At 38.6% G+C, this 15,400-nt stretch overlaps 1 protein-coding gene across 1 annotated transcript in view; it reads left to right on the top strand.

Moving 5' to 3' along the window:
• Positions 1 to 15,400, top strand: part of LOC121861214 — a 105,128-nt gene that overhangs the window by 85,741 nt on the left and 3,987 nt on the right. Inside the window, exons 10-12 of the mRNA XM_042358846.1 lie at positions 4,189 to 4,363; positions 9,220 to 9,346; positions 11,365 to 11,495. Of these exons, the coding sequence (XP_042214780.1) occupies positions 4,189 to 4,363; positions 9,220 to 9,346; positions 11,365 to 11,495 (433 nt within the window). The remainder of the gene's footprint in view (positions 1 to 4,188; positions 4,364 to 9,219; positions 9,347 to 11,364; positions 11,496 to 15,400) is intronic.

Raw genomic sequence — 15,400 nt, forward strand, 5'->3', positions numbered from 1 at the left:
AGACAAAGCGGATGTATTAAATGAATTAATTTCCAACTTTTGAGGAATAACATTTTGGCACCACTGGGGTATATAGACTTCTCAGAAGAGTGTATTAAAAATGAATAATTTAATCTGAAGGTTTATAAAAGCCATGGTTGTGATATAGGGCATCCCAGCACATTAAAAGTGTATTGAGCTATTTAGAACTTGCTAAAATCTTGTTTTCCAAAAGTATTGATGAGTAAAAGATCCCCAGGGACTGGAAATAATCATTATGTGTGAGTCTTACTGGCATATTATAAGAGTGATTGCCACTGCATGAATATTTACAAGCCATTAAATTTAAACCTGCATAGTATATAAAGTGCTAGAAGGGATTATGTACAATGTTATGGTGGACCTTCTACAATGTAACAACTTTGTGGAGGAATGCCAATTCAGATTTATGCCTGGCTGCTTCTTCTTGACACAGCTACTGGAGGTACAGATCCTAGTCCTAGAACATGGTGGTATTATTAAAAATATATACCGTAACTTTGCCAAGACATGTGAAGGTGTATATCATGAAAAGCTGAAAATTAAATTGGGAGGATACAGAATTTAGGGGAAATTTCCTCACAAGGAATGGATATTTTTCTTGTGATCATAAGCAATATGTTTCTTTGACAAGCAATGTGCCATAGTGTGCTTGGACTGATGTTGTTCATTTATTTCATAAATAATATATCAGATGCTATTTATTCTTCCTCACATATGTTTGGGGATAATTTATTCAGAGAAAAAAAAGACAGACTGTGAAGTATTACAGGATGATCTGTCAGCTTCAGGATTGGTCAAAGGGATGGATACTGAGAGTTCACATGAGATCGTACTGATAATAGTGAAGTGACATTCAAACAAGAATAAAGAAGATAAAACCTTTAAATGTAAAGTTTATTGTACTCAGCCTCTTTATTTTCATTGCTGAAAATTTATTAGCTAACTTGCCTCTCTTCGATATTGTCTCAAATCTTAATCATGGAACAAACAGTGCTAGGAGGCAGAACCAATCTGCAGGTGATGCTTACTGTATTGTCACCACTCTTAGCTCTTTTTAAACTTCTCACTCAAATGTTCTACTTTTTCTGTCCCTTTTACACTCAGGCTCACTCTTTGCACTTAAACTCACAATTTGGACCCTTGATGGCAAAGTGGCAATTAAGTTGTTTGAACCTCTCTCCTGATAAGCCTTAGCTACTCCTCTACCAACAATGACCAATTCTATGTAAATCAATTCTCTGTCCACACCCCAGGTAATACACCATGTTAGTTAGTTCCACACCCCAGGTAATACACTGTTAATTAGTCCCACACCCTATGTAATACACCATGTTAGTTCATTCCACACCCTAGGTAATACACTATGTCAGTTAGGCTATGCGTTGTTCAAACCATGGCAAACCTTACCAATGCGTGGGATTGTGCTGTGCTGCCGGAATAAATGCTAGCTGTAGATTGCAAACCAAACAGGTTAGGTCAGGAAGATTTGAATGGTACATAGCCTGGTAGGAGTCTAAGCTAATAATTTTTCATTAAATCTCCACAAAAAATTACATACACCAAAAATTATTATTGTCATTGAAAAGGAGAAAACCAAACTAGAAAAACACACAATTTCATCTCAGTATTGGGAAAAAATCATCAGCTTAATATTGTATTAACTAAATAATTTGCTGAATTTTTTATGCAATGTCTTGGCAGCATAAACCAATAATCTACCAAATGTTGAGAGAGATCACAGGATCACATCAACGTAGTACTCTTGTGAAGTTTGGATGGAATAAATATCACAATGGTCACAGAAAACTTTAAAAAAATATTAACGTTATTGATACCACAATAAATCAAACTACTTTATGTTAAGAAAAATATATTAGTATATACTTTGCTCAACTTATTTATCATTATTCAGTGCGACCAGCCAACATAGGAGACAAAATGTGAAAGAATTTTTGAAAGGATGGGCCAAATATTTCATTCAAGTTTCAGTAATTTGTCCTGTTGGAAGGAAGAATTCTCACACCACGGAGAGAAGGAAATTTTCTTGAATATATATTTTGCTAAAAGATTTTTTCCAAGTGTCTGTCAAGGGAAAGAATGTTTTAGGAATACCAGCATTAATAGCAAGGTAAAACCTCTAAGGCTCTTAATGAAATTTCAAGGAAATCTTTGGTTACTCTAGGCAGAGAAGGTCTGGTATTACTGTACTGTTCTTGTCCAAGGATTTTTTCCATCTTGGAATAGATGTAAGTGTTCAGTGGTGTCAACCAATCTGTTGTGTTGTTTTTGAAAGAATTTTTTTGTCTGTAAAAACAAATTATCATTTACCATGTTACAGTACGGGTTAACTGATAAATTGGAACATTATTGTCAAGTAAAAGGAGTGTACTGTAGTTGCTACTGGGAGGAAGTATCCTCTCAGACCTTATACTATACCTCTCATGGATCAGGAATGCAATTTCAGACCTGTCTTTTCCTAGTTTGAAACTGGTTATTTGAGAAAAGGCATTGAAAGGATAAGAGTTGTTGGATTAACAAGTTAGTTAAGACAGGCAGAGGTGATGGTGAGAGGAGTAGGCCTTAGTAGGGGTAATTCAGCTCTGTTGATTCAAGTGAAGGACAGATTTCCATTGGTTTCCGGGTTGTCTCCTTGGTGTATTAGGTTAGTTTTTCCACCAAGTGGACTACATAGATCTCCTCCTTCGGATCACACCACCGGGTTCATTTTCAATCTTTGGCTCAGAGTCTAAGGAGAGGATGAAATAGTCTTCTCTTAGTGTCTGCTGTACAGTATTGCATAATTTTAGGATAAAATTTTTGAAGTAACCTTTATGTTGTTTAGTATGCCAGTGAACAGCTTATGATGGGACACTTTTGGAATCTTACTAATAGGCAATATGAATCTGTTTGTAAGCTTTTCCATGATTAGTGTTATGAATCCAGTAGTAAGGCAATGTTTTAATAGGAATTTACAAAATAAGGCTTTAAATGCTAAAGCTTTTGTTAACTTAGAATGTATCCTGTTAGAGAGGCCTCTGTTTTTTACCTTCTCTTATTTGTACTTCTTAATCTATGAAGGTCTGTTGCTGATTAAAGCCAGTCTAAATATCTTGGATGAGGTAGTGCCTTTGTTGAGGAGGAACAAGAAGATAAAGGCAGCATTACTATTGACCTTGACATCTGGGAGAATAGTGTTATATCTTCAGGGTGAATCAAAATTTTACAAAAAAGAACCAGACTTCTATTTTCAGGAGTTGAAGCTTTCATAGTTATGAATGAATTAGAATTGAAAATGTTCTGATTGTTTGTATCTAAAATGAATCCCAAACTTAATTTTTTCATATTCCCAGTTTCCAAACAACCAAATCCTACAAGTTGAACTTGTAATATTTATTGCAAATGTACAATACAGCTCATTTGTGGGTAAAATAGTCCTTTGTAGGACTGCTTGGGAACATGACCACCATATATAACATTTTGTCTATGAGAATTTGAGTTTTGAATTCCAAACAAATGTTTTTTTGAATTAAATTCTTGAATGCAATCCATTCCTGACCTGGCAACTTGCTGTAATGTTTTTGGAACAAAAAGTGGAATTGCTTGATTGACTTGCAAGTTGTGAAAGGTGAAGTCCATCAACAGGCATTTTCATGTTAACCCTCTGGTACTCCTGGCCGTGGTTAGAAATTTAAACCCCTCACAATCTTTCGACGCAGGTTGTGTCAGTAACAGGAACGGTTTTTCCATTTTGGTAAACATTAGAGATACATCTGTCAGCCCACAAGACTAGTGGGAGGAACTTAGGTAGTTGATAGAGTCAGTCCACTGTTCCTGCATTTCTGCTTTTGGGAAGGGTGCTTTCTGTGAGGTACGGCTGAGTGGGAGGGGTCAGGCCAGCTCAGAGTGCTCAGTGACGAAATCTGTGTCAAAAGATCACGAGAGGGTTAATGAGTCAACTGTGGTGGCCTGTGGAGAGGTGTGGCACAAAACCGTGTTGCTAGGGGGAACACTGTGTCTAAACACACAGTGCCAGTGGGGACTGCTTCATTATGTATTTTTTTATGAAATAGAAAAATTTTCCTACAATTCTTTTCATGAATATTTTCAAATTTGACAGTTATATATTGTTAGATCATTACAGTATGTCTAAAATAAGATATCTTCCAGGTTCATCCAAATTTCAAGTTCACACCACAAGCTGACAGGTTTGATGTGGCAGTGATAACCTTGGACTCACCTGTGCACTACCAGCCTCATGTTCAACCTATATGTTTGCCTGAGAAAGGAACTGACTGGCTAGGCAGCTATGCTTGGGCTGCTGGATGGGGAGCATTACAGTCTGGTAAGATTTTTCTTGTATTTGCCAGTGCACAGAGGGATGTGATATGTGAAGCTAACATACAATCTTATTGCTGTAATCAGAAAGTATGGATAGATTACTCATCCTTAGACACTGATAATGCACTTCCCCCTAACCTCTGCAACCTAGTTTTACTCCCACTCTGGTTGAATGCGAGAAGATTGTTGTCTCGTATGATCCTATCAAACAACACCCATTTTCTGTGGATGTAGTGAGTTACTCATTAATGTGTATTAAGGTCCACAAAAACTCTTGTTAATACAAAATGCATAGCACATATAGTAAACCCTTGATAACTTGGCACATATGGAGCTCTGGCCTTGCCATTTTTATTATCCCAAATTCCGACTTATGGAGGCAATCCCCCACGTTTGCCAGTTTGTTTTCATTTATTCATTACAGTACTGATACATTATGAAAATAAAGTCCAATCACTAAAATTACTAAAATTTGTGGCGAAATAAGAAAAAGATCACTAAATTAACGCCATACCACTACCCGCATTACCCATGGCTTTCCGTGTAAGCTATAACTATGGTCACATTTCAACCAATTGCGTAAGTAGTAACTGTGCACACGAGACCCACATAAAATGAGACCCCACTGTATTCAAGCATTGCATTTTGTTCAAACTTTGTAGCATTTATCATTTTAATACACTTATTGAGTACAATATTTCGTGATGTAATATTGGCCTTCTTGCATGAGTTCTTATTTTCATATTGAAATTAGTTACAGTAAACCCTGGAAAACTTGGCATTCGATAACTCGGAATTTTATATTACTCGGGGCGGCTATACTCACGGAAATTATTTAAAAATAACTCGGAAAAAAATTGAGTTATATAAAATAATCTTGGAAAATCTCGGAATATTTAGTATACACTTATCTCCCGTATTTGTGAATTCACTTATTCACAAAAAATTATTAAGGATCTTTTATTCAAGATTTGCAATTGAATTTCAGCTATCGGCAAGGCTGTTTGAAATTTTTTGACTGATCATTGGCAGATGTCCACCTCCTGCACACACTCCGTGGTTAGTCAGTTCACTCGTGTGTGCCGCACAGTCCTCCCCGTCACTCCGCCCAGTACATGGACGTAGCATCCCAATATTTTACATTCCACCAAGAGTATCTAGGGCACTAGAATTCATATTCAGCAGTCCTTGGTAAAATCTGGTTCCCACAGTACTGATCCAGTAACACCCAACAACCTCCCCCATTCATGTCAGGCCACCATATTCAGAACATCTCCACTTTTATGGTCAATCCAATGTTGCAGACTTCATTTAATTTACAGTGCAATTAATTTTATCAGAATTCCAACTATTTGAATCTTCCAGGTATCCCAACTTTGTCCCTTTTGGTAAAATTTTAATTTAGTCCAACTGAAGTCATTTATTCGTGTATCTGACACCAGTAGCGCTATAACCACTTTTTAAACAAAAATTGCTATGACAAACAATATAACTGACACAGGTATTGTACATAGCACATATTTTATGTTCAAAAAGTATAGCTCCTTCCACATGCAAACCATCATCGGAGTGACGCCACACAGTTCAGGCAGGCAGTCAACCAGCTGACCGAGACGTGTGTGTGTGTATGTGTGTACCGTGACAACGTCACATTGCAGGGATGGAGGCAGGTGAGTCGGCCATCCAGTACAGCTCACTGCCTCCATATGCATTCACCCCCCCCCACACACACACTTATGCTGTTCATTTTCTTATTTTATAGTTTTATACTATACAGTATTGTCTTTATTTCTGAGCCACATTAGAATATTTAAATTTTTAACTCTTTTGTTCTGTATTAAAGAAAATGGTTGTATTAAGGTGGACTATTATATCTATTATATCCTGAGTGATATAAGTTACATGTTTATTTACACACTCAGACTTGAATTATACGTAGGGAAAACAACTTGTTTTTAATTTATTCCTTATTTTGTATAAGTGACCAAAATACAGTACAGTACAGTCAACCCTCGCTTTACGCGGTCCCACTTTACGCGTTTACGCGGTACCCTGCCGAAACCGGAATGCTCACTTTCCGCGGTGTGTGTACCCTTTTACGCGGAGAGCGGCGCGAGCAGGGTGCGCACAAGGTCGCCCAGTCATCAAAACATTACCGAGTTCTTCACCCGCCACCCACCACAGCCGGCCCAAGTCAGTGATAGTGATAATGATAGTGAGGATATGGAATTATATGGACTTTGAGGGGTTTGACAAAGAGGCCCTGCAAGCCTCTGTGGTGGATAGTGATACAAGTGATACAGGTGAGGGCCAATAATCTGCCCTCTGCCTCGGAACCAACCCCCCATCCCCGTGTGTCCAGCCATCTTTTCTACTAACGTAAGTGTTAAAAAACCTAATATTATTGATATTTCTCTTAATTATTAATTGTGTGTGCATACCATCATAAAATTAAGAAGTTATTTTTACTACAACGTAGGTATTGTGTCTGAAAAAGTGGAGTTTGGGGGTCGGCCCGGTCTCTATTTCAATTAATCCCATATGTTGTTATTCACTTTACGCGTTTCTCACTTTACGCGGGCCGCCGTGGGTTCAATTGACCGCGTAAAGTGAGGGTTCACTGTACTTCTTTCTGATCTCTTTTTTCTATTTATTATTGAATTAATCTATTTTTTCTCAATTTTTTTATTTCTTTACATGATTTCTCTTACCTTATCTCTTATTCTTGTTATTTACTTAAACAATTATGGAGAGTATTGGAAGTGGAGAGAATGGTAGAGGCAGGGTGTAGTGGAATGAGTGAAGGAGGGAGTATAGTGAGAAGGTGGGTGGGAGGGTTGATGTGGTCAGTTTCCAACACCCCCTCTACACAAGGGTCGCTTGTCCTCCCTTGTAACCGAGAGTGTATACGACGCTTGCTCGTAACCTATACAGTGGTCCCTCGGTTAACGAACGGTTCGACTAACGAAATTTCGGCTAACGAATTAGCTTCCATAAGGATTTTCAGTTCGATTAATGAACAAAACTTTGATTAACGAAATCCTTACGACAAACACGTTTTGTTGTGCGCATCAGCTGATCGGCTAGTCCGCCAATACAGTAATCGGTTCTATGTTTACATTCTTTTCCAGTGGAATAAATATCAGGAAGGTTGAGCTCTTTAATATTTTTGCATTTTTTATATTAAAAGAGCCAAATGAACTGTGAAGAGCTAAAGAAAGATCTCTGTTAGCATCAGGAGTGGTCAAAGGAATAGCTGTGAAGATTCATTGTCACGTTGTGTAATAAGATGAACCTAAGTTCCTGGATTGGCAGAAGCAACTCTAAGGGTGTAGTTAGGATCTGGATCACTCAACACAATGTTTACTAAAATGGAAAACCATTCCTGTTACCAACGCAACCTGTGTCAAAAGACTGCAAGGGAGTGAGATTTCCAATCATGGTCAGGAGCACCAGAGGGTTAATTAAAGTTTATAAACATCTCGGAGAGCATTATTCGGTCGAGTGTTCATATCTGGAGCTGGTCTTGAATGAGCTCACACTCAGTGCTGCCACAATGCTCTCTGGCAGATTGTTCCAGGAGTTTACAATTCACACTCCAAAAAGGTTTGCCCTGACAATTTTCTGAACTTGTGGCTTATTCAACCTAAAGCTTTGTTAAATAAGCCACAAGTTCAAAAATTGTCAGGGCAAACCTTTTTGGAGTGTGAATTGTAAACTCCTGGAACAATCTGCCAGAGAGCATTGTGGCAGCACTGAGTGTGAGTTCATTCAAGATCATATTTGACCATCACTAGTGCAGGTACTGATATATTCTGGAGTCAGTATTTACTCAGTACTTGCCAACAATGTGTAACAGAGACATGGCCGACTGCCCAAGCGACTAGCCATGGGGTCTGGCCTGTTATTCACCTCACTGCACTTGCTGCACCACATGAGAGATAATTGTGCATAATAAATCATAGAAAGCTTGCTGTTTGAGATAAAAAGGTGGGTTTTATTGCATTAAGATTGTAAATAAATTATCTACAAACAGAATAATATGAGTAATCACGATAAAAAACATTATTTTTATATGTAAGCGTAAATGGAACACAAAAAATTTTCTTACGCTTAATGAAAATGTTTATACATCACTTTATGTCTTCATTATTTCATGTGATTGCATTATAAAGCATACATATTTAGGAAAAAATTATATTTTGCTAGGGCGAGGCATCAGTAGGCACCACACTATCACCACGTGGTGCAATCTCCTTACATTTTTTACATTTTCCCACACCTCCACCCTCACCAGCAACACGAGGCGTGGTTCAACACTCTCGCAACACTGTTATGAATAAATGAAATAACTGTGATGCACAAAAAATCAGCACAAGCCACAAGAATATGAGTGGGGAATGTGGGTCAACATTATATCCCGGGTCCTTTAAACACAACTGGCAGACTGGAGTGCAGTCTACGAATGTGTGTCTTGCATGTCTAGTGTTCATATGAAAACCCTGAAGCAATAATTCAAATCATGTGCAATTTTGCATGTGAAAGGCCCACGTGTGTTTGGTGTTCAAGTTATGTTTTACACAATTTTGATGAGTTTATAAAACACTTTATCATGACAGTATCTCTTATATCTGTTCAAATTTCCTTCTAAAAAGACTTGAGGATATTCTGTTTGGCACAAAATGTGAATTTTAAGAGGGGTTCAAACACATGGTGGAGGGGGGGCCTATATCCACTTAAAACTAGTAATTTTGTTTGATTCAAGTTTTTACCTTCAACAAAAAACATGTGATTCACACGATGAATGATATTAAATTTACAGGCATTTGCTCTGATCTCACTTGAAATTAATTTCCCCAGGATCACGGCTGCGACCTAAGACCTTGCAGGTTGTTGATGTACCAATCTTAGATTCTCGGCTGTGTGAGGACTGGCACAGGCAAAAAGGGATCAATGTCATTATATATGATGAAATGATGTGTGCTGGGTGAGTCTTTATCTTGCTCTTTTAATGTATGATTACATTTGTTTCCAGTGTAGTAAATATCAAGAAAGTTGTATTCTTGAATATGTTTGCATTTTTTATATTAAAATTATTGGTCGTTCTAAAATTTCGCCATCCAAGCTCTGTCTACATAAAGTTTTTCAACAAATATTTTGGCTCGATATATGTAACTTTATTCATTTATTTTTACTCATTTACATGCCCACACTGTCCTAAGGGCAAAACTGTACTGTACATGTACTCAAAATAATGTACAAAATGATTACTAAGATTTTTGTTTAGTGCAAACTATGGCATGTTTATATTCAAATTAATCACTATCTTTTAAGAATTCCAGCAATGTAAATTATATTCTCCCCGGTCACTTCTATGACATTTTATAAGCAAAAAACAAAAACTCAATCTTAAGAACATAAATAAATACTTCACTAGACCTTCGGCGCTAACTGTCAAACATGTCACTGTCACCTCCCCTCCCTCCCTCCCTCCCCCCTCCAGGGTTTGGTGGTTTTAGGCTTACAGTTCTTATCTTATATAATATCACAGACTAAAGTTAGGAGAATATAATTTGCATTGCTGGAATCCTTGCATGACATTGAAAAATTTTAATATAAATGTCATATATTTTGCACAAGACATAAAAAATTTGAGTACTGTACATTAGTGTACTGTAGTACAATTTAATAATGTACAAGTTTTTCAACTGTACAGTATTTTGGGGTATATTTACATAAATTTCTTAATTTATTTTTAATCATTTACATGCACACACCATACTAAAAGAAACGTAAAAGAAATAAATGACCTAAGTGCAAACCTGTACTGTACATGTACTAAATCATTACGGTACTAAAATTTTTACGTCTAGTGCAAATTAGAGCTTGTTTATACTCAAACTAATCACTGTCTTACAAGAATCCCAGCCATGTAAATTATATTCTCCCAGGTTGTTTCAGTGGCATTTTATAAGAGAAAAGCTTAGTCACTCTTAAGGACTGATAAATAAACAAGCATTAGACCTTCGGTGCCAACTGTCAAACTTATCACCTCGCCTACCCCTCCTTCCTTCTCCCCCATCTGCCCAGTCAGGGTCTTAGGCTTACAGCTTTTATCTTATATAATATCTCAGACTAAAGTTAGGATAATATAATTTGCATTGCTGGAATCCTTGCAAGACAGCGAATAATTTGAATATAAACGTCATATATTTTGCACATGGGATAAAAATTAATCACCTGTATCACATTACAGTAGTGATTTTAAGAGTTCTAGTGTGTATATATATATATATATATATATACATAGTGATTTAAGGGCGATTTTGGGGATTTTTAGGTGTGTTTCTGACTTTATGCATTTTTTACTTTACTTTGTTTGTACTTTTTCTGTGAGTTGGAACCAATTACCCAATATCCCATTGAAATTATAGATTCAGTTAACGAAATTTTCGGTTAACAAACGACTTTGTGGAACCAATTGTGTTCATTAATCGAGGGACCACTGTATATGTATTCTCTCCTGGACTAAAAGTGCTTCAGCAAAGTAGCTTTGGGTTACTGTGGTATCTGGATGTGAAGTGCAGCCATAATGGGGTAGAAAACAGTTAGTCTTCATTTATTGCAATTTCACATATCCCAGTTTTATTTCATCACAATTTGAGTTCATGACAAAAAATGTTTCATTTTCATCAACTTCTTACAGCTATGTTCCTCTCTTGCAAAAGTTAACTATCATTACCTGCTGGCAGCTCTCCATGCTGCATAGTCTCGTGCAAGCTCACTCATCAGCTTCTAAACTCTAATGTCATATGTTATAACCTCTCTCCATGTCATTCTTGGCCTACCCTGGCTTTCCTCCCCTCCACATTTAGACTTGCACCTCTTGTACAGTCCTGGGTTTATCTAGATTTAAAGAGAGAATTTTGAAAAAAACAGGCATTGAGTTGTTTCACATAATTTTTCTTTAAAAATTAAATTATTCTCACCTTTCTCTGGATACAGATATAGCCAAGGAGGTAAAGATTCTTGTCAAGGTGACTCAGGAGGCCCCCTCATGATCCAGGATGGGGGTCGCTGGTACCTGGCTGGTATTGTATCAGCTGGGTATTCTTGCGCTCAAGGCAAGCAACCAGGTAAGACAATTTACTGTAAACTTTTTTACTGAATATTGCTTTGTGATTTTTTTCACAAAGTGTGTACAGTACTGAAGAGCATTATATGAGATGCCATGATAGAAAATCTACTGCAAAACAACCAAGTAAAGAATACCAACACGGTCTTATGCCTAGAAGCTCCTGCTTGACAGTAACTTAAGGTGCTGCATGTGTGGACCCAGATCCTGGAGCGTGGTGGCAATATGGACAATATACAAGTATATCTGGACTTTGCCAAGTGTACCCCCATGAAAGGCTGAAAATTATACTGGAAGGGTGCGTAGATTTTTTGGTGACAAGCAGGGTACCACAGGGCAGAGTACTGGGCCTGTTGTTGTTTTATTGTTTCCTAAATGACATGCCAGAAGCTATACACTCCTCCATATAAATGTTTGTGGACGATGCCACGTTATTCAGGGAAATTAAGAACCAAACAGACTGTGAAGAGCTGCAGAAAGATCTCTGCTAGCTTCAGTAGTGGTCAAAGGAATGGATGTTAACCCTCTGGTACTCCTGGGCATGGTCAGAAATCCCACCCCCTCACAGTCTTTTGCCATAGGTTGTGTCAGTAACAAGAATAGTTTTCCATTTTAGTAAACATTGGGTAGAGCGATCCAGACCCAACTTGCACCAACAGTAAGGAGGCATATCACATGTCCCAGTGGGACAAAGAAACTGCATTAACGGGGACCAAATGTGAATAGGACCTTGGTGTGTGTATATTGACAACGAACTAAAATTTTTGGGCCATTGTGAGAAGGTGAATCAAGCAACTAAACTAGTTGGTCTTACAAGAAAGTAATTCAGATACCTTGATGGTCGGTCCCTCATAACGCTCTTCAGAAATAAGGTGCTTCCCCGTTAGAGTACTGTTATCCAGTGTGGTCCCCAAGATATGCAAGTGACCACTAGCGCACCCAAGGGGTGGGCCCACGGGGCCCGGGCCCCCCCCCGCTTAAGCCTACGGTTCCTTAACCGTCCGTGGTGAGATGCTGGAATCCTACATGCCACCCCCTGGTCAGGCAAAAGTGAATTTTTTTCTGCCTAATAGGTCCCATTTGGTCTGAAAATAAAGGAAATAAACCTCAATTTTCTCGTACTTGCCAATTTAAAGCTCCCACGAGCGCCCAATTTGCCAAGGCAGGCCTCTGAGATAACGTCAAGCGGATTTCCTTACCACAGTGGTGCCGCTGTTTCATGTTTTTTCGTATCTCCCGCATTGTTCTTATTGTTGCTCCTTACCCAATTCACTTACTTTTATAACTGATATATATAATTTATAGTACTAATAGTGACAGGTGTATCGTTATCGAATTTATTGCACCACTCTCTCACTGTTTATGGTACGATGTGGCACCTGCTCGTGACGTTTCTAAAAAAAAATTATAAAACTTTCCTAATTTATTCATTATAGCATTAAAACCCTTTACTTATCAATATCTAAACGTGGCCAATTGTAATCAGTTTATCATCTAAGGAAATATGTTTTTTTTAATCTAAAATAATCAAATATTATATTTTGACCCAAAATTATTATAAAACTCTGATTATTATTTGCCGAATTTTTTGCTGGCTTTTATACTCTATAAAACAATTTATTAGTTCTCAGCTTTCACCAAATTGCTTAAAAAAATCCCGCTAGCTTAACCTTCGGCCACCCAATTTCGCTCCCTCTTTGACGAATTTCTGGGTGCATCCATGGCCTCCAGGCCCCCCCTTACAGAATTTCTGGGTGCGCTACTGCAAGTGACTGTTAGTTGATTGAAAATGTCCAAAGGAAGGTCACCAGACTGGTGCCTGCAGTACAGCACCTCAGTTACCCAGATAGCTTAGAACGCCTGCAACTGCTTAGCTTATACTATAGGCGAGCAAGGGGCACCCATCTATGAACACCTCAGAGGACATTACTCAGTCAAGTGCCATCATGTCACTCCAAGCATCCTGTTATGGCTGGCATGCATGTGGTCCCCTGTGTCCACAGTTACCACAACTTCACTGAGGGGATGGCTGATGGGGTTGGGAAAGGGAGTGAGTGTCATTGTCTGTATATCACTGTCCTTATCACTGGCTGCCTCAACAAACATGACATCATCTGGGTCTGTTTCCTCCCCTATATCAATGCCACCCAAATCAAGCAAATCTTAATGAATAGCACTACTGTCAAGGGTGTGGAGGAGCGAGACGGGTCACGGGACATCAATGGATGTGCAACCATCACGAAAGCTGGTGGGTAACTGGACCATGAGACTTGAGACAAAGATTACACACAAATCAGACATTCAAAATATGCCGCAAAAATTAAGGACATAGAGGAATGTCGCCTGGGCTTAAAGGGTTAAGGTTGAAGAAGTCACAAGTTTAAAAAATTGTCAGAGCAAACTTTTTCAGAGTGAGAGTTTTGAACTCGTGGAACAGTCTGCCAGAGAACATTGTGACAGCACCAAGTGTGAGCTCATTCAAGACCAGACTTGACCAACACTGGCACAGGAACAGATACATTCTGGAACTAGTACATACCCAGAACTTGCGAACAGTGCATAACAGAGATGTAACTGACTGTCCAAGCAGCTAACAAGCCAATCAGTTGTGAAGAGGATAAAGTACAAGTAATGTAATTATTTTACTGTAATATGTTAGCCACAGTTTTACATACCATAAGTGTAGTTGTTTACTGCAAGTTCAGGATGTTACAGGAAATATACAGTACTGTATGCCCCAAGTACTTTTATGGCCTCATGGTCTTTCATGAGTGACCATTTAGATCCCAGCTGACTGAATACTCCATTGGGACAGGACTCATTGTTGAGGTGAATGATGCATTTGTGTCAACACAACTCATATCATATGGCCTTGAGATATCCAGCAGTGTGGTGGTTGTCTATATATCCAGTGAAGGAACTATGTGGCATCACAACAACATCTACTGCCTGAAAGGCATGTCCTTAAACACTGTTCTGTAAAGAATGCCTTTGTTTTTTGCTGTGACCTTTGTGAAGACCTCTTTAAATAGTAGTACAGGTTGACCATCTCAAATTCAGACTGATTGGGACCTGAGCAGTGCTGGATTAGTGATTTTGCCAAACCACAGGTGGTTAGGTTAGGATTAAATAAATAAACACCTCTAACCGGATATGAGGTGGTCTACCTGTATAGAATTGTTCTATAGTATAGGTGAGTTTAAACCTTGATAACTCGGCATGTAAGGGGCTCTGGCCTTGCCGAATTATTACAAATTTTGACTTATCGAGGCACCCCCTCCCCAAAAAATACAACAATGAAAAATTATTGGCCCATATATGTGTACAGGTTACACAGATGCATAGTAGGTGACACAGAGGCATGGTAGGTGACACAAGGGAATGGTAGGTGATGGAGGGGAAATGCTACATAAACAATTAACAGTGTGGCACTTATGTATACTGTACTACGTACTGTAATTTGGTCACTTATACTCAACAGTAAGTCCTCGTTTAACGTTGTTTCGTTATAACATCACTATTCTTTAGATACCAATAATGCGGTTAATGTCCCAACGACACAATATAACTTCGTTTTTAATGTCGTCACGGACTATTTTTTGCGGCGCATCACCCTCTCTCGTCTTGGCGCACTACCTCTCACTCGCGGAGCGTCACAGCATCCCCAAGCGGAGTCAGTCTTTGCTAGGCTTCCACAGCATTCGTGCGCATTTAAGTGTTTTTGCTCTTAATACTGTACTGTGACAATTTGAAATGGCTTCCAAACTCCCATCAAGTGCTACTGATGCTAGTGTTGTGAAGAAGCAACATAAGACCATTAGCCTTACTACGAAAATGGAGGTTTTAAACTGGGAGGAGCCACCTGTCGGGTCTCGGTGACTCGCATCCCTCCTCCTCCTCTCCTGC

Source organism: Homarus americanus, unplaced genomic scaffold, assembly GCF_018991925.1.
Source record: "Homarus americanus isolate GMGI-L3 unplaced genomic scaffold, GMGI_Hamer_2.0 scaffold40248, whole genome shotgun sequence".
Lineage (NCBI taxonomy): Eukaryota > Metazoa > Arthropoda > Malacostraca > Decapoda > Nephropidae > Homarus > Homarus americanus.